The sequence below is a fragment of the Lutra lutra genome, chromosome 1 (genome assembly GCF_902655055.1).
Source record: "Lutra lutra chromosome 1, mLutLut1.2, whole genome shotgun sequence".
Classification (NCBI taxonomy): domain Eukaryota; kingdom Metazoa; phylum Chordata; class Mammalia; order Carnivora; family Mustelidae; genus Lutra; species Lutra lutra.
In genome coordinates this window covers 2,456,531-2,474,759 of record NC_062278.1, presented here as the reverse complement: position 1 = coordinate 2,474,759, position 18,229 = coordinate 2,456,531, and the positions used below count along the sequence as shown (strand labels likewise).

General features: G+C 51.1%; 1 protein-coding gene across 7 annotated transcripts in view; it reads right to left on the bottom strand.

The window, feature by feature from the left end:
• Positions 1 to 18,229, bottom strand: part of HSF2BP (heat shock transcription factor 2 binding protein) — a 102,809-nt gene that overhangs the window by 69,534 nt on the left and 15,046 nt on the right. For 6 of the 7 annotated variants that reach the window (XM_047718987.1, XM_047719020.1, XM_047719026.1 and 3 more), the window contains 3 exons: positions 16,227 to 16,330; positions 3,615 to 3,764; positions 1,927 to 2,059 (listed from right to left, as the gene is read on the bottom strand). In XM_047718987.1, the coding sequence (XP_047574943.1) occupies positions 1,927 to 2,059; positions 3,615 to 3,764; positions 16,227 to 16,330 (387 nt within the window). The remainder of the gene's footprint in view (positions 1 to 1,926; positions 2,060 to 3,614; positions 3,765 to 16,226; positions 16,331 to 18,229) is intronic. The other variant, XR_007125294.1, reaches the window with a different exon arrangement.

Sequence of the window (18,229 nt, the reverse complement as noted above, 5' to 3'; positions counted from 1 at the left end):
GGAAGAACAAATATTGTTAATATGTCTATACTACCCAAAGCAATCTACACGCTTAAGGCAATCCGTATCAAAATACCAAGCACAGGGGCGCCTGGGTGGCTCAGTGGGTTAAGCCTCTGCCTTCGGCTCAGGTCATGATCCCAGGGTCCTGGGATCGAGCCCCGCATCGGGCTCTCTGCTCGGCGGGGAGCCTGCTTCCTCCTCTCTCTCTGCCTGCCTCTCTGCCTACTTGTGATCTCTCTCTGTCAAATAAATAAATAAAATCTTAAAAACAAAACAAAACAAAACAAAAATACCAAGCACATGTAGATGTTTTTAAAGACCCCTTGTTTTAGAAGGCAGAGGATCCATGTGACAGCTGAGCCAAGGTTACTGTACTGCCTGCTCCCCAGAGGACAGTCTTGGTATGAGAGATGCATAAGCCCCCACGGTCTCTGTGAAGCAGGACCCTAATGAAGTCATCTTCCAGTAAAATTCACAACATAGAAGTGGGTACTTCCCAACTCTTTGTGAGTTCCCATGTGAGCCCCTCCGAGTCCAAATAAACAAGGTCAAACTGAGTTCGTATGTTGGGCAACAAGGCTGCTTCACCTGCTGGCCAGCCACCTCAGCCCCACACACCAGCCAGCAATTCCAGCAGCTCGGACTCACAACTTAGCAGAATGACAAATTACATTCATCACAGGGCTTTGGGGTCCCAGCAAACAGCAGAGAATCCAATCACCAAGTCTGCCTTCTGTTTAAAAAAAGACCTCAAAACGGGGCGCCTGGGTGGCTCCGCTGGTTAAGCAGCTGCTTTCAGCTCAGGATCCCAGGGTTCTGGGCTTGACTCCCACATTGGGCTCCCCCTGCTCTGCGGGGAGCCTGCTTCTCCTTCTCCCTCTGCCTGCCACTCCCCCTGATTGTGCACTCGCTTTCTCTCTCTCTCTCTCCCTCTCTCTTTGTCAAATAAATAAATAAACTATTTTTTTTTTAAAAAATACCTTAAAGCAATTTAAAAAGTGGAACAACGCAAGCCCCCTCCTTCTGAAGGTGCCATGAGAGCCTAGAAAAGGGCTGGGCTGAATCAGGACTGGCCCAGACACCGTTGGAGTCTCTATATCCATCTCAAAGCGGTGTTATCAATTTTTTTAAAATCACCAATTTTTAAGGGATTATGAAGAAAATGTCTACACAGGATCTACCTCATTCGGATTTCAGTGGATGAGGGATAATGCCATGAGGAAAAATAAGATTTCGTCTGTCTTTCGTTGCAGAGAATTGCCCGAAGAGCAGCGTAGGCTGGGGCAGAGCGGAAAGAGCGACAGAACAGAGTGAAAATACCGAGAGTAAATCTGACAGTCGCAGCAACAGATCTGTTTCACTGAGTTCAGAACAGTGATACTCACTACTACCTATCACTTCCCGCTATACTGAGGCAGTGTTTATTAATTATCTAGTCATCCGGCTTTGTCACCTACAGCAGGTTTGCCCCAGAACTCTACCTTACAGTAACTATACTCGTTGGGAGACTATCGGGGTTTTCGGAACCTTGATTTACTGGACCAAAACAACAGCAAGAGCTCGCTTATGCTTAAGGCTTCTACTTTAACCAGATGTTAATAAAGTGATTCCAAATAACAAGCAGCTAAGGTACGGTTTTGTTTCGACTCCTTTCCAGGCACAGAACTGAAGAGAACACGCCGGCCCGTCCTGTGCTTCCCAGGTCAGTCTTCTTCCTGACCGCAGGGCATCCCATCACCTGGGCGGTGCCCCACAACACACACACTGCGTGGCGACCCCACACCCACCCGACCGGGTTCTGCGGGCTCAGGACCTCAGGACACTGCCACGTTCCCAGGACACGTTCCTGCCCACACAGCCGGGCCGTGTGCACCGCCCCAGACACACGGCTAGCGGTCCCCGTGTCTCAGAAGGACGACTTACTTGTCATGACCCCAGCCAGAGCGCACACAAACTGATTCTCAGCAGAGTCCGGCTCCTTGACATCCCCATCCAGCGACTTCACGAAACTCTCCATGGTCTGAGCAGTGATGCTGAAAAACTTGAGCGTTTTCTCCTGAAAGCGTGGAAAGGAAAGGGTCACGCCCCTGCGCAAATACTGGTGCAAAACACAAAGGCACAACAGGAAGCCTCCGCGTGAAGGACAGAGCAGTTCTTAAAAGTCCACTCCCTCCTTACAAGCTCCCATATGGAAAAGAGCTAAAAAGAGGAAGTTTGGAATCCGTAGAAAAATAGCGCTGCAGACGGAAAGAGCAAAACGAAATACACGGGAGGGAACGGAGCAAACTTGCGCAGCGGTGGAAGTACCAGGGTGGGCTCACCCCGACTCCACTAGGAATATGCGAGAAAAATACGTTCTCTGTTGGGTCCAGGCAGGAAAGCACAGGTTTCAGCCACCGGAGAAGAGCTTTTCAAACAGAATGTTAAGAGAAGCGCCAGCACGTCGGGAGACGGCGCGGTGAGCAGGTGGGCGGGCACCTTGCACCTCTGGAGGTTACTCAGCGCAGGTCCCTCCCAGCACCCCGAACCGCTGAAGGGCCTCCCGGGGGCGCTGGGGTTCAGGGAGACCTTCAAGGCCGACGCACCCACCAACCACACAAGGCAGTTCCACGGGCTGCTACAGTGTAGTGAGACCGGGTTGTGGGGACGGCACAGCTCTGGAAATAGGTAAAGCCGGCGCCCTGCACACTCCCAGCGGGCCGGGTTTTATGGTAGCTGAGCCAGTAAAGCTCCACAGATATTAAGATACGATTCGTCTGCGCCTAAAGCCTCGCGTAACTCGTTTCTCCACGCCTCGAGGCCTCCGTCAAACCTTCCTGCACCTGTTCCCTGTGCACAACCTCACCGCCTCGCTCCCATGCCTGCCCGGTCCTATATACCTCACTCGCGGTCGGCACCATCTTCCCGAAGTCTCTCGCCCCTCACTCTCTTACTCAAGACCCTCGGGGGTCCAGTTGTGCCACCTACTGGGTAAACTCAGCAACCTGGCACCTGAGGCCTTCCAAAATCACATGCCGTCCTCGTTTTGTGACGTTACCGCCCCCGACCCTACCGTGCTAACCCCCCCCCCCCCGGGTCCACTGACCCAGGCACCGTCCGGAAATCTAACTTCAGGCTGCTACGCCTGTGCCTCTGATGATGCCACTCCCCTCCCCTCCCCGTGTCTGCCCTTGACCCCGATTCCAGCTCGTCAAAGCCCATGTCAGATCTCTCTTCCTTGGGGAAGCTTCTTGAGAGAGAGAGCGTGTGCTATTAACACGCGTATGTAACGTAACATGGAACCGCCAACAAATCAAATACCGTGTTACCAGGAAGTAACCTGCGTTATCGGGCGGATACCACAACCTCTGTGAGCCCCGGAAAGGGTACGCAGGAGTCAAGGAACGATCCTGAAGTGCAACAGTCTGGGGAGGAGGGGCTTATGTCACTCAGCTTACACGGCCCCGAGCCCCAGCTCTCAGGGGCCCCGGCACACCGCCGCGCCAAGGCTACCGGACGGACGACCGGAAGACATGGACGTCGTCTGCGGGCGCCTTAGTAGGACACACGGGGCCCTCTGGGGTCCCTCAACGCTGACGGGCGATATGCAGGGAGCGCAGGGGCACGCTTACTCCTCCCAGCATGGCCTTGACCACGTCCTCGCTGGCGGAGACGCCCCACAGCAGGGTGCAGGCCGCCGCCCCCATGTCCGTGCAGTACTCTGCCTGCAGCAGGAGCTGCCGCCTCGCTTCGTCCAGCTGCTGTCGAAGAGCGAGTTTCTCCTAAAATCAGAACAGAATAAGATCCGCCAAACGAACAGCATTCAACCTTCAAATACCTCTACCACGTTTCTCACTCAAACTTTTTTTTTAAAAATGCATGCAAGGGCGCCTGGGTGGCTCAGTGGGTTGGGCCTCTGCCTTGGGCTCAGGTCATGGTCTCAGAGTCCTGGGATCGAGCCCCGCATCGGGCTCTCTGCTCCGCGGGGAGCCTGCTAACCCCCTCTGCCTGCCTCTCTGCCTGCTTGTGATCTCTCCCTCTCTCTGTGTCAAATAAATAAATAATCTTTAAAAAATTAAAATTAAAAAATTAAAAATGCATGCAGAATTACAGAAAACAGCTGGCAAATGAAAACTAATCCTTACACAGTCACCATCCATATTTTTCAAAAGTTCGGAGGAAAAATAACACTCTTAAAAAAAGAATGTACTGCTGCATTAGAGCTTGGAAGTTTCACCAAAGACTTGAGCCCAGCTTCAACTAAGACGAAACATGAGGCACCGAGAGTTGACGCCAATGGGGGCACCTGAACCAAGTAACGACTGAATGCGGCGATCCACAGAGCACCGTTTCTAGCAGAAGGGCCTGCCCCCTCCAGACGGCTCACTCGAGTGGAAAGACAGCAGATGACACAGCTAAGCCCAGCTAGGACATTTGGGGCAGAGACAGGGAGAAGTGGGAAGGAGGGCCGCCCAGGCATGCCGGTGCCAGTGTGACGGGAACATGAATGCCAGCTGGCAAACCTCAGCCAGGGCTGCTAACAGTGAACCATCCTCCTGATGTGCCCTTAGACCTTACGAACACTCCTAGACTCGTTCCAGGTAGCTCTTGGCTCGTATGGGGCTTCCTGGCCTCCCCAGCCTCCACCACTGGTTGCACTGTTGCTGTTACCTGAAGTTCCCTCAAAAGGCGAGAGTGTTCCCTTAAACTCAAGAAATATAGAAACTGGTGGCTCGGTCGGTTGAGTGTCCAACTCTTGATTTCAGCTCAGGTTCCGCTCTCAGAGTGGTGGGATCCAGCCCCATGTTAGGCTCCACGGTCAGCTGGGGGTCTGCTTCCCTCTCCCTCTGCCCCTCCTCCCATTTGCATGCATGCATGCTCTCTCTCAAATAAATCTTTTTTTAAAAGTTGGGAAGTACCCACTTAAGTATTTTAGATGTTTTAGGTTTTTCTTTTAGAGAGATGAGTGCAGGTCAGTTAGTGGGGAAGAAAAGGAAGCAATGGGCCACAAATCAAACTCTGTTGCCTTCACAGCTGGACTGAGGGAGGTCCATTCACATCTCCCTGGGGAAGAGGTATTTGGTATGCAGAGGACCATACACATTCAGACCTATATTCACACTCATTGTAGGAGAAAAGATGGTCACTAAACCAACGAAACAGGCTAATACTGCCTTAGGTGATTACAAACTCTGGTTTCATCCTAATAACTAGTCTGGATTCCTAGATGTGTTCCTCAGCTGAACCCACAGAAGTCAGGGGGACATGTGCAAACCTACATAAGCACTCCCTTTCCGAAATCTAGCTTTTCTCACAGTTGAAGCAGTCCGTATTCCAATTAGTCTGGTTATGATGCCCTTTGACAAGATCACACAGTAACTGCTGAGAATGACCAGACAGGACGGTCTGCACCACAGTCACATGTGGTGGTTACAGGCACATATGCCCTGGCACAGGGCTGCACATTTAGTACAAGAATATCAAGAAGAACTCAACAAGAGTAATTCCATTCGCAATAACACCAAAAAGAAGAAAAAGGAATAAACTTAAGAAAAGCAGTTTAAGTCCTGTATATTAAAAACTACAAAGCATCACCAAGAAAAAGTACAGAAGATCAATCAATGGAAAGACATACCATGTTCATGGACTGGAAGACTAATATTGGTAAGACGGTAATCTCCCCAAACTGACCTACAGATTCAATGTCTATCAAATCTCTGCCACAATTTCAGCAGGCTTCTTTGTTCAAAGAGATTATCTATTCTAAAATGCATATGGAAATGCAAAAAAAAAAAAGCTTGTAAAAGAAAAACAATGTTAAAGAGAACTAACACTGCCTGATTTCAAAAACAAAAGCAAAAACAAAAACTTATTATAAAGCTACAGAAATCAAACCAGTGTGGTACTAGCATAAGCATAAACATATAGATCAATGAGACATTAAGATTTATGACAACTGATTTTAGCAGAAGTACCAAGGCAATTCAATGGAAAAAGTATAATCTATTAAACAAATCGATGCTAAAACAACTAGATAAGTATTCATATGTAAAATAATAATAATATATATGTATTTTTTAAAAGAGTTTATTTATTCGACAGAGATCACAAGTAGGCAGAGAGGCAGGCAGAGAGAGAGGGAGCAGAGAGCCCAATGTGGGCCTCGATCCCAGGACCCTGGGATCATGACCTGAGCCAAAGACAGAGGCTTAACCCACTGAGCCACCCAGGCAACCCAAAATAATAATAATATTAACTCAAAATTCAAAAAAAATATAATCATAATATTAACTCAAAATTAACTCTAACTCAAAAGAAAGACCTAAATGTAAAATCACTAGGAAAAAATGTCTCTGGCCCTAGGTTAGGCAAATTTCTTAGATGTCATAACAAAATCATAATCCATTAAAAAAACTGAACATCAAAATTTAAAACTTTTACTCTTCAAAAGACACCATCAAGAAAGTAAAAAGGCAAGCAATAAACTAAATTATTTCCTTTTTTAAAAAAATATTTTATTTATTTATTTTGAGAGATCGTGTGAGAGAAGAGAGAGCACAAGCAGAGGGGAGGGGCAGAGGGAGAAGCAGGCTCCCCACTGAGCCAGGAGCCTAAGGTGGGACTCGATCCCAGAACTCTGGGATCATGACCTGAGCCGAAGGCAGACACTTCACTGACTGAGCCACCCAGGTGCCGCAAGAAACTCTTAACCACAGGAAACAAACAGGGTCATTGGAGGGGAAGGAGTGGGGGGATGGGGAGACCAGGGGACGGGCATTCAGGAGGGCACGTGATGGAGTGAGCACTGGGTGTTCTATGCCACTGATGAATCACTGACCTCTACCACTGAGACTAATAACTCACTGTGTGTTAACTACACTGAATTTAAATTTTTTTAAAAAGATGATGTTGGTTGGGAAAAAGGCCAAAGTTGTACACCAGAAGCTCATGTAACATTGTGTGTCAAGTTTGTTTCAGTAACAAAAACGTAATTTAAAAAGGTAAAAGATGTGAACAGACATTTGTCCGAAAACTACACGAATGAATAATAAACACGTGAAAAGATACTCACCACAAGGACAACGGAAATTAAGACCACAGTGAGACACCATTACACACTCGCTAAAACGGCTGTAACTCAAAGGACCAGCAATACCAAGTGTCCACAAGAATATGGAAAAGTAGGGCCTCCACGCGTTGCCGGGTAGGACGCAGGACAGCGCGGGCGCTCTGCCGGACAGTATGGCAGGTCCTCACGAAGTGAGCCGCACATTCACCGTACAGCCCAACAACTGAGCCCCCAGGTAGCTCCCAAGAACAATTACAGTATATGCCCCCACAAACACGTGTACGTGAATTCCCAGCAGCATCACCCATCACAGGGAAAAACCGGAAGTAAATGTCATCAACTGGTGAAAAGATAGAGAAAATGCGGTACCGCAGAAAGGAACAACCGACACGTGCTAACGTAAATGAACTTCCAAAGAGTCCACCGACGTAAAAGACGGCCTGTTGTGTTTCTGTACTTCTACAAAACATTCAGAAGAGGCAGACCTATAGAGACAGCGGGTCTGTGGTTGCCTAGGGCGGAGCCAGGGATCGAGAACGAAGTATAAACAGATGTGGGATGGAAGTGTTCTGAGAACCGGACAAAATCCAGCAGCCACTCGTGATAAAAACACTTAGCAAACTAGCAACAGAAGGGAACTTCCTCAACTTCATAAAAAGCATCTACAAAACACTGCAGCTACAATCGCATTTCTGTCTACAATGGGGAAGGCCACAAGCGAATGGACGCAGGAGATACATGGGAAATCTCTGTATTTTCCACTCAATTTTGCTGTGAACCAACGGAATACTACTCAGCCATAAAAGAGAACAAAATTGGGGCGCCTGGGTGGCTCAGTCAGTTAAGCATCTGCCTTCAGCTCAGGTCATGATCTCAGGGACCTGGGATCGAGGCCTGCGTGGGGCTCCCTGCTCAGCGGGGAGTCTGCTTCTCCCTCTGCCTGTCTGCCCCTCCCCCCCACCGCTCCTCCTCTATCTCTCACTTTCTCTTTCTCTCAGATAAATAAATAAAATCTTTAAGAAAAAAGAAAGAACAAAATCCCACCATTTGCAATGACATGGATGGAACTAGAGATTATTACGACAAATACCAGACGATCTCATTTATACACAGATTGTTAAGAAATCAAACAAACAGACAAAGAGGACAAAAGGAGAGAGGAGCAAACCAAGAAACAGATTCTCAACTACAGAGAACTCACTGATGGCAACTGCAGGGAGGTGGGCGGGGGCTGGGGGAAGTAGGGGTGAGGAGTCAGGGGGCACCTGTCCTGAGGAGCACTGGGTGATGTACGAAGTGTTGAATCACTATATTGTTCATCTGAAACGGACACAACTCTGTATGTAACTACCTGGAATTTAAATAAAAACTTAAAAAAAAAAAAAAGCCCAAGATCTATTTTTTTAAATCATACTTAGTGATGAAAGACTGCCTTCCCCCAAGGTCAGGAACAAGGCAAGCTGTCCGCTCTCGCCACTCTGATTTAACACAGTGGCCGAAGCTCCAGAGAGTGTAGAACACAGAAGAAACAAAAGGCAGAGACAGTAGAATAACTAGCACCGTCCCTATCTGCAGATGCCGTGATTGTCTATATAAAATCTCAAGGAATCTAAAAACTCCCCAGACTTCACAAGTGAGTCCAGCCAGATCACAAGCTATAAGATCAACACACAAAAAGCAATCACGTTTCCGTGTGCTAACAGCAAAAAAGTGAAAACTAAAATTTAAAACACAACACCACTCAAAATTGTTCCAAAGAAAATGAAATGCCAGGTACCTGGGTGGCTCAGTCAGTTAAGTGTCTGCCTTCAGCTCAAGTCATAATCCCAGGGTCCGGGGATCGAGCCCCACATTGGGCTCCCTGCTCCGTGGGCAGTCTGCTCTCCCTCTTCCTGCTGCTCCCCTGCTGGTGCTCTCTCACTCACTCACTCTCAAATAAAATCTTTTTTTTTAAGATTTTTATTTATTTATTATTTGACAGAGAGAGAGGGAACACAAGCAGGGGGAGTGGGAGAGGGAGAAGCAGGCTTCCCGCTGAGCAGGGAGACCGATGCGGGGCTCCATCCCAGGACCCTGGGATCATGACCTAGCCAAAGGGAGATATTTAACGACTGAGCCACTCAGGTGCCCCACAAATAAAATCTTGGGGAAAAAAAAGCGAAATGCCTACCAGCCGCTGGTCCCATGCCCCCCATGGCCAGTCTGCAGACCGCTCTGAGTCAGTGCTACAGGCCTACGCCTTGCCAGGACTCAGCACTGTCTGCCCAGGTCGGCCCCACGATGCTGGTGGACCTCAGCAAGTAGTCTGGGCCCCTGACCCTGCAGGAAGTCAACAAGCGGCCACGACACGCACTGCAGGTCAAATACACCAGCGCTGAGGTCGGACGAGCTGGGCAAAGTGCTGATGCCCACCCAGGTTAAGAACCAGCCCGGGGCGCCTGGGTGGCTCAGTGGGTTGGGCCGCTGCCTTCGGCTCGGGTCATGATCCCGGGTCCTGGGTTCGAGCCCTGCGTCGGGCTTTCTGCTCGGCGGGGAGCCTGCTTCCTCCTCTCTCTCTCTGGCTGCCTCTCTGCCTACTTGTGATTTCTCTCTGTCAAATAAATAAATAAAATCTTTAAAAAAAAAAAAAAAAAAGAACCAGCCCACCAGTATGGCATGGGATAGCCTTGATCCAGGCCTGGGTCATGACAGACCCAGATGCTCCCAGCAGGCAGAACCCCAAACCCGGGCAACGGCTCCCTTCTCTGGAGGTCAACAGGAAGGGCAATGACATCAGCAGTGGCACGTTTCTCTCCGATTACATGGGATCTGGGCCTCCCACACCTTCACCTTTACGTCTGTCTGGCTGCTTTACGAGCATGGTGGGCCGCTGAGGTGTGACAAGGCCATTCTCAGCAGCCAACCCAGAGACCGCTGTGGTAAATTCGAAGTGGCATCTTCCCACAAAAAGTATGAGCCTGGGCCCCTGGCGGCCAGCACGTGTTCCGGGCTGAATAGGACAACGACGTGTCCAGCTCCGTGAGCAGCTGTCTGGAGGCAGAAAGGAGCCCGGAGAAGGGAACATCCTGGAGACGCCAAGCGGTATCTCAAGCTCGGTGATGCCGATAGATTTCCCCCCTTCCCTGTTCCCATTCTCACAGACAGAGCTCAGGCTGACCTTCCCTTCTGCCTGTCCTTTGTAATTCAACAGAGTCATACCTTTATGTTCTGATCAAATCTGAACTCTGTCTTGGAGGACATGTTGGTGCTAGGATGGGGTCATAAAATTGTCAACATAAGAACAGCAACTCGGTGAGAAGATCAGGTCTATGGGAAGAGAGCAGAGCATCAACAGTTCTTTAAGGGAGGTTTTAAAAAAACAGATTTTTTTATTATTCTTTTTTTTTTAAGATTTTATTTATTTGACAGAGAGAGAGAAATCGCAAGTAGGCAGAGAGGCAGGCAGAGAGAGAGAGGGGAGGAAGCAGGCTCCCTGCAGAGCAGAGAGCCCGATGTGGGACTCGATCCCAGGACCCTGGGATCATGACCTGAGCAGAAGGCAGAGGCTTTAACCCACTGAGCCACCCAGGCGCCCCCAGATTTTTTTTTTTTTTTAAACCAGATTCCTTGCTGCTGCCTTTGCGAGTCTGAGTCTGGAATCGTGCCTGATGGCATCTTCTGGTCAGTCTTCATGACACCGCCAGCCCCCTAGTATGTTATGTCTGAGACTGGTTACTGGGGGTCAGTGTCTCTGGTTCCTTTAAAGAGAGTACTGGAAGGAGCTACAGGGAGAGTCGCTTTGTGGTTCTGCGCGGTGGTCTAGACGAGCTATGGGGCTGGGTGAGAAAACCCCAGGTCTCCACCATTAAACTGACCGCTCTTCACTGGTGGAAGGAAAGCCAGTCTGGAGTTTCCGCACGGTGGATTAATTCTGCTACCTGCTTACAGCTGAATAAAAATAAAAACGTTCTGTGGAACCAAAAAATAAAAAAGAAAGAAAATGAAAGCCTCCAGTAAAAATCTAAAAAAACGTGTATAGGATCTGTGTGCGGAAAATTCCAGGCCACTGATGAGAGAGATGAGAGACAACACACAGAAGTGGTACGACGTGCTTTGTCGACGGACGCAGAACACGACAGACAGGACCGCAGCTCTCCCTAAACTCACCTGCAGGCATGACACCATTCCCGTCAAAACCCCAGCACGAGTGTTTACGGACACGGGGGAGCTGATCACAACACGTACATGGAGAAGTAAAGGGCCTGTCTACACAATTTGGGGAAAGAAACGTCCGACGGGAAGAATCGCTTTACCCAGCGCTGGGGCTCACTACGTGCCCGCGGTAAGCCGGCCAGAGGGCTCTGGCGGGAGAAGAGCTCCCGGACGCGAGAAGCCGGAACACACCAGGCGAACAGGCCCGACGGGTCCCTCCCAGAGGCCGAGAGCAGGTCCATGGAAGAAACAGCATCTCTGCCACCAAGCACAAGAGCCACTGGACCAAAAAAAACCCAGAAAACAAAAAACCTCGACCGAAATTTATACCTTAAACAAAACTTGCCGCAACATGGATCAAGAATTTAAACGTAACATCTGAAAACATTAGACAGAAGCAAATCGTGGGGACCCAGGGCCACAGGGAAAGTTCCTAGAGCACGAAATCCACAACCACGGAAGCGAACAAGCCACAGGCGGGACCGGCAGGCGGAGCACGTGCGCTCCGGGAGGACCCCAGCAGGAGGGGCTGCGCCTCCCCCCGCCCGCCACGAGCGCTCTGCAGCCGCCGTCCGGCCGGTAAGGGACGTGTGCCCAGCGGGCGGCAGACCCTCTCGACGGCGAAAGCAGCAGCTCACTGGAAAGTGGGCCAAAGACGCGAGCAGACGCAGGAGAGGACGCACAGACAGCCGGCGAGCGCGTCAGCCAGGAGAGAGCCGCCCGGTCGGGCCGGCACACGCCTGCCAAAACAGCCGAAACAGCACCAGCGGCACAGCAGATGCCGGGTCGGACGCGGAACAAGTGAATCACGGCTGCCGGAGGGAACGTCAAATGGAGCAGCCGCTGTGCTGCTCGTCAAATCGAGCTGGCGATTCCTTGCAAAACCAAACACGCAGGGGCCCCGGGTGCCTCTGCCGCCGACTCTTGTTCTGACTCAGTCCGTGATCTTAGGGTGGTGGGATGAGCCCCATCGGGCCCCTCACTCGGCAGGGAGTCGGCTGGAGAGTCTCTCCCTCTGCCCCTCCCCTCACTCATGCCCCCTCTCTTTCTAAAATAAACCGATCTCTAAAAAAAAAAAAAAAAAAGAATAGGGGCACCTGCGTGGCTGGGTGGGTTAAAGCCTCTGCCTCCGGCTCGTGTCATGATCTCAGGGTCCTGGGATGGAGCCCCACATCGGGCTCCCTGCTCAGCGGGGAGCCTGCTTGCCCCCCACCTCTGCCTGCCTCTCTGCCTACTTGTGATCTCTGTCAAATAAATAAATAAAATCCTTAAAAAAAAAACAAAACATGAAACATGCATTAGCATGCAACCCAGTGACTGCAAATTTAGGCATTTACCCAAAAAAATGAAAACGCACAATCACCCAGAAACCTACGCACGGATGCTCACTGTCCCGCTCTTGGTAACAGTGAAAAGCCGGAATCCACCCAACTGTCCTTCGAGGGAGGTAAGTTAGATACTGTGACAGCTCCGTGCCGTGGAAGCCCGTACAGCAATGAAAAGGAACAGACTCCTGATTGCAAGAATTTGGATGAATTTGAGGGAAAAAAGTCATTTTCATGACATTCCCTTTCCATGACATTCTTGACATAAAGTTACAGGGACTAACGTGGGTAGCTACGTGTTTGTGGCTGCCATGAGGCGAGCGCGGGGAGCAGGGGACGTGCAGCTGCAGCAGGGGCCATGAAGGGACGTCCATGCTGATGGAAGAGTTCACCCTCTAAAGACGGTGGTGGTCCCAGGAACGTACCCGTGGGACAGAACTGCACTGGGGGGCACCTGCAGGGGTCAGTCCTTGACTGTCCGACTCCTGCTCTCTGCTCCGGTTCTGATCTCTGCGTCACGGGATCGGCTCTGTGGGGCCCCGCACCCGGCAGGGAGCTTACTCGTCCCTCTCGCTCGGCTCCTCCCCCGGCGCGTGCTAAGTAAATGAAATCTTCTTTAAAAACTGCACAGAACCAGTCAGACACACACACACACGCACACACACACACAGGAGTGCGTGCGCACCAGTGACATACAGACACACCCCGGGGGTCGTCCCCCTGGTCTCCCGCTCACGCCACACACCGCAGTGAGCCCAGATGCTGCCACAGGGCACACTGGGTGCAGGGCACAGGGGACCTCCCTGGATTTCTCCGGACCTTCCTGCCATCCATAATTCTTTCTAAAAACTTTTAACCAAAAGCAAAGTGGGCTGTGGTAAGGCTGCACACGCACACACAGTCACTAAGGATGACCGAACTCCACTTGTACGGCAGGTCTCTCTGCCACACAAAACCTCTCTCAGCAGAGCGGCTGGGAAAACAAGAAACAGTAATTAAGTCCTGACGAGTTCACGTGGGTAAAGTGGATCCTCATGGGGCGCTCCTCCGGCTGGCCCCCGAGTCCACAGCAAGGCCCAGCTGGCCTTGCACTGATCTGATTCAACCACCACAAGCCTTCCTTGTCCGGTGGCCGTTCTCGGGGGGCAGGGGCCGGGGCTGGGGCTCGGCTAGCACACGTCCTTAGGAGCTGGAGTCCACACTGTGTTTCCTCATCGTATCGTACAGCTTGGACCCAGAGGCTTCTGTCTGCCGCGCCTGACGTCTGCCCACACCACAGCACTCGCTGGCAGTGCTCTCATTTGGGGTCCGGCCCCTGCATTCCTTCCGGATTGCACAAGTCTAAAAGAAGCTTCCAGAGTCCGCCTCAGGATCTGTGCAGACCTGGACAGAGACCACAGAAAAGGCTACGGAAAAGGCAGCTGCCCGTTCTGTACAACGAGAAGAGATGTGGCCTTGCCACGGCAAACTTGAAAGGGCTCCCCTCTGTATCAGAGTGGCAGGACAATTAAACAGGAAACTTCAGTGGAAACAGGAAATCGTTTAATCCAAAATATCTGCACATTTTAACTCAGGGCAAACTGTCAGGGCAGGAACACGCTACTCGTCTGACCTTCCTCTACCAGGCCCTTTCATCCTCTATGCTCGTGCTTTACCGGAATGGCTTATTTTTTTTCTTCTTTATTGATTTAAGAGCGTGCAGAGGCACGCACGAGCCCATGAGCGGGGGAGGGGTGCAGGGGGAGACGCTCTCAAGCAGGTGCCACACCAGCACGGATCTGAGGGTCAGCACCACCTGAGACCATGACCTAAGCCAAGTCAAGAGTCAGATGCTCAAACTCCTCCGGCCCCAGGTGCCCCAGCGTACTTTTAAGGATCGCATCTACAATGCTCACAAAGCGCGCATTTTCCCTATCCTTATTGATTAAGGAAGAAAAGGAAAGCGAAGGTTCTGCCCAGTTAAGTCTCAACCTTAACAAGGACGTCTCAGCAATTTCAGTAAGTCACGAACCCACAGGCACATGGCTAACTTTTACCAAATTCCTTCTGGTCTGCCGGTCGGCGTCCTTGAGACCAGGAAACCTCGGGGCCCTGAAAAACGAGCCAGCCCTCCGCCTTAGCTCAGCATGACCTAGCCTAGGACAACGCTAAGATTCAACTTTCATTATGTGACACTCGACCTAACTCAGTCTCGAGACTAAAACTCTTTCCCTGACCTTTTCTGCTTGCTCAGTATTAAAGTCCGTACAAAACCCACCCGTTCGGGGGAAAGTCCACAGCAGCCACAAACCGTGAGAACTCCCTCCCATGAGGAGGCAGCGTGACCAGACACTCCGCATGAGGCAGTGGTCCTGTGACGCGCTACCTGGCCCCCTGACAGTGCTGACAGCGCCTCCTGAGCCCGCCATGCTGGGACGACCACGGGAGCCGCACGGACAGCGGCGGGCCACCCGCCGGCACACAGGGAACGGCATATGCTAGCTGCTGTTCCTCGTACTGTTATCGACTCAGTGGTTAAAAATAAAAACATACACACTCCGAATTTCATCGGATGCGGCAGGACCGTTCCAGTTTTACAGGCGAGAAGGGGAAACAACTAAGTCCACACAAAAGCCATGAATGTGTAATTTTGAAGAAATACCATTAGTCTCAGCAAATAATAAAACTCATCGGCTACTTCTAACATCAACAAATTATGATCAGTAATGATCCCCTAGGTTAATTCAAATATTTCTAATTAATACATCCCTGATTATAAATTATAACGTGCACTTTTTTCAAGATTCTTATCAGGCTGTGGCTTTTAATGTCCTGAAGTGGTCTTTTTTTTAAGATTTTATTTATTAATTTGATAGAGAGAGTGAGAGGGAACACAAGCAGGGGGAGTGGCAGGGAGCCTGACATGGGGCTTGATCCCAGGACCCTGAGACCATAACCTGAGCCAAAGGCAGACCCTTCGCTGATGGAGCCACCCAGGTGCCCTGAGGTGGGAACCTAAAACTCAGGGGCGTCTGGGTGGCTCCGTTGGTCGAGTGTCTGACTCCTGGCTCCAGCTCAGTCCATGACCTTGGGGGCCTGAGATCTTCCCCGCATCTGGCTCCTCGCTCAGCGGCAAATCTGCGTCTTTCTCGCTCTCCCTCTCCCACTGCCCCGACTCGAGCGCCCACACACATGCTCTCTCTCAGATAAGTCTTTTAAGAAAATGAAGCGTAAAAAGAGTAATATAAAGAGGAAGTGACAATCACACGGCGTCCAGGGAAAAGCCTCCGCATGAAATGGCCAAAAAGTCAAAACGTTCGACTATTGTCCAAGCATTCAGAATTACGTTTTACTGTTTTTTAAGACTTACGCATTTATTTTAGAGAGAGCCCGCGCACACACGCGCAAGAGCACAGGGATGGGCAGTGGGGGACGGAGAGAGAGAGAGAGAAAATCTCCAGTGGACGCCCCGCTGAGCGCTGGGCCTGACGCAGGGCTCGATCCCAGGACCCTGAGATCACAACCGGAGGGGAAATCAAGAGTCTGACACTTCACGGACTGAGCCCCCCGGGCGCCCCCACAATTCTCTACATTTTAAACTACAGTCTCTTGAGGCTCAAGGGCTGGCGCGGCCGCCGCTGCGCTGGGGGGTGTCCGGCAGCGGCCCGCGGGCGTTGTACCTTCTTCTCCCTTATGCTGTCAGCCTGCGCGGCCTCCAGGCGGGCTCTGAAGTGCGCACAGTCCGTCCTCAGTTGCTCTACCTCTTGCTCTTTCCTTTCCAGGTCTAGAAAGAGAGACACACAGTAACACTCAGTGTTTCAAATCACGAGTCCCCTCTAAGAGCCCATCGTGCCGCATCTGTTAGAAGAATGGGCCCTGGTCGCTGGGGGGGCTAAGTCACAGAACCGGGCCTTCGATGACCAACATTCTAGAAGTTCTGCTTTCCAGGTTTCTGTCCATTTTTAGCCCATACCAGACAGTACTTTTGTCGTTGTTTTCAGTCTTGGGTTTTAAGACCTCATTTTACTGCCAGATCGTAGTCAAGGCTTTAAGGAAGTGGGTTATGTAAGAGACTGAAGGCAAGGCTGAGAAGCCCACCCGCCCGCCTCGCGGCACAGACTTGGATCTGCTCCACGGCAAGCAGGAGGCGGCGCAGCGCGGAGACGCGGCAGCCGGGGCTGATTCACACCGACTGGCAGACTGACTCAGGAGGAAGAGCTGCCGCGGCTGTCAACAGCACATTTGTGTCTGAAATCAAAGTCTGATTGATTTTTCTTTAATTTTTTTTTAAGATTTTATTTATATGACAGAGAGAGGTCACAAGTAGGCAGAGAGGCAGGCAGGGGGTGGGGGGGGTTGCAGGCTCCCCACTGAGCAGAGACCCCGATGCGGGGCTCGATCCCAGGACCCTGAGATCATGACCCGAGCCAAAGGCAGAGGCTTAACCCACTCAGGCATCCCACGTCTGATCAATTTTAAATAAAGGATATTATGACGTAGAAATACTGACATTTAAAAAGCAAAGAGGGGCGCCTGGGTGGCTCAGTGGGTTAAAGCCGCATCGGGCTCTCTGCTCAGCGGGGAGCCTGCTTCCTCCTCTCTCTCTGCCTGCCTCTCCGCCTACTTGTGATCTCTGTCTGTCAAATAAATAAATAAATAAATAAATAAAATCTTTAATAATGATAATAATAATAAGCAAAGAAACATAGGACTTAAAAATTTAAGTGTCCTGACTTCAGGTACTAAGAAATCTTCCATTTTTATGCGACCGTAGATTGAGAGCTGAGGGGAATGCAGTACTCGCACCTTCTCCAACTGAAGCAGCAATGCTGTGGACAGTGGTCCCCACGTGTTACTGTCCACCAGGAGCCCCTAAAGGGCAGAGCTGCCAATTCAGGCCTGGGAACCTGCCCTTCCAGCAAGTTCTCAGGTGAGGCAGATGGCGCTGGTCTGGGAACAGACTTTGAGAGATACGGCTTCCGGACGACAGCCTGGTCTCTGGTCATTAACACGATGAGATCAACACACAGCCAGCGAGAGCCAGCGCGAGCCCAGCAACCGGAACGTGGGGGCGGAACACCAGAAGGGGGTGGGAGGCGGCAGCCTGCGAGCTGGCACTTCCCTCTACCTGAGGGGGAGACGGCCGGCAGCACTCGCTCGGGGGAGGCGCAGACAAGAGGAGGGGTGCGGCTTCATGGCCCAGGGCTTGGAGAAGGCGGGGGGCTGCCAAGAACAGCAGGGGCAGCCCCGAAGCTCTGGGGAAGCGGCGTCTGCGTGTTCAGGGAAGCTTTGTCCTAGAGGGAAGATGAGCACCTAAAGCTGCGTATTCAGCTCCAGACTCAGAGAGCGGCTGGCAGAAGTGCTCTCAAAAGGCGTTTCCCAGGGGCACCCGGGTGGCTCAGTGGGTTAAGCCGCTGCCTTCGGCTCAGGTCATGATCCCAGGGTCCTGGGATCGAGTCCCGCATCGGGCTCTCTGCTCAGCAGGGAGCCTGCTTCCTCCTGTCTCTCTGCCTGCCTCTCTGCCTACTTGTGATCTCTGTCAAATAAATAAATAAAATCTTAAAAAAAAAAAAAAAAAGGCGTTTCTCAGAAGCCACGGGCAATAAAGTGGGCCCATCTCTTCTGCTCAAGTCCTCCCTTCCGCCACGTGTCATGCCCCATCGGGACCCTCCCCGGACTCGGC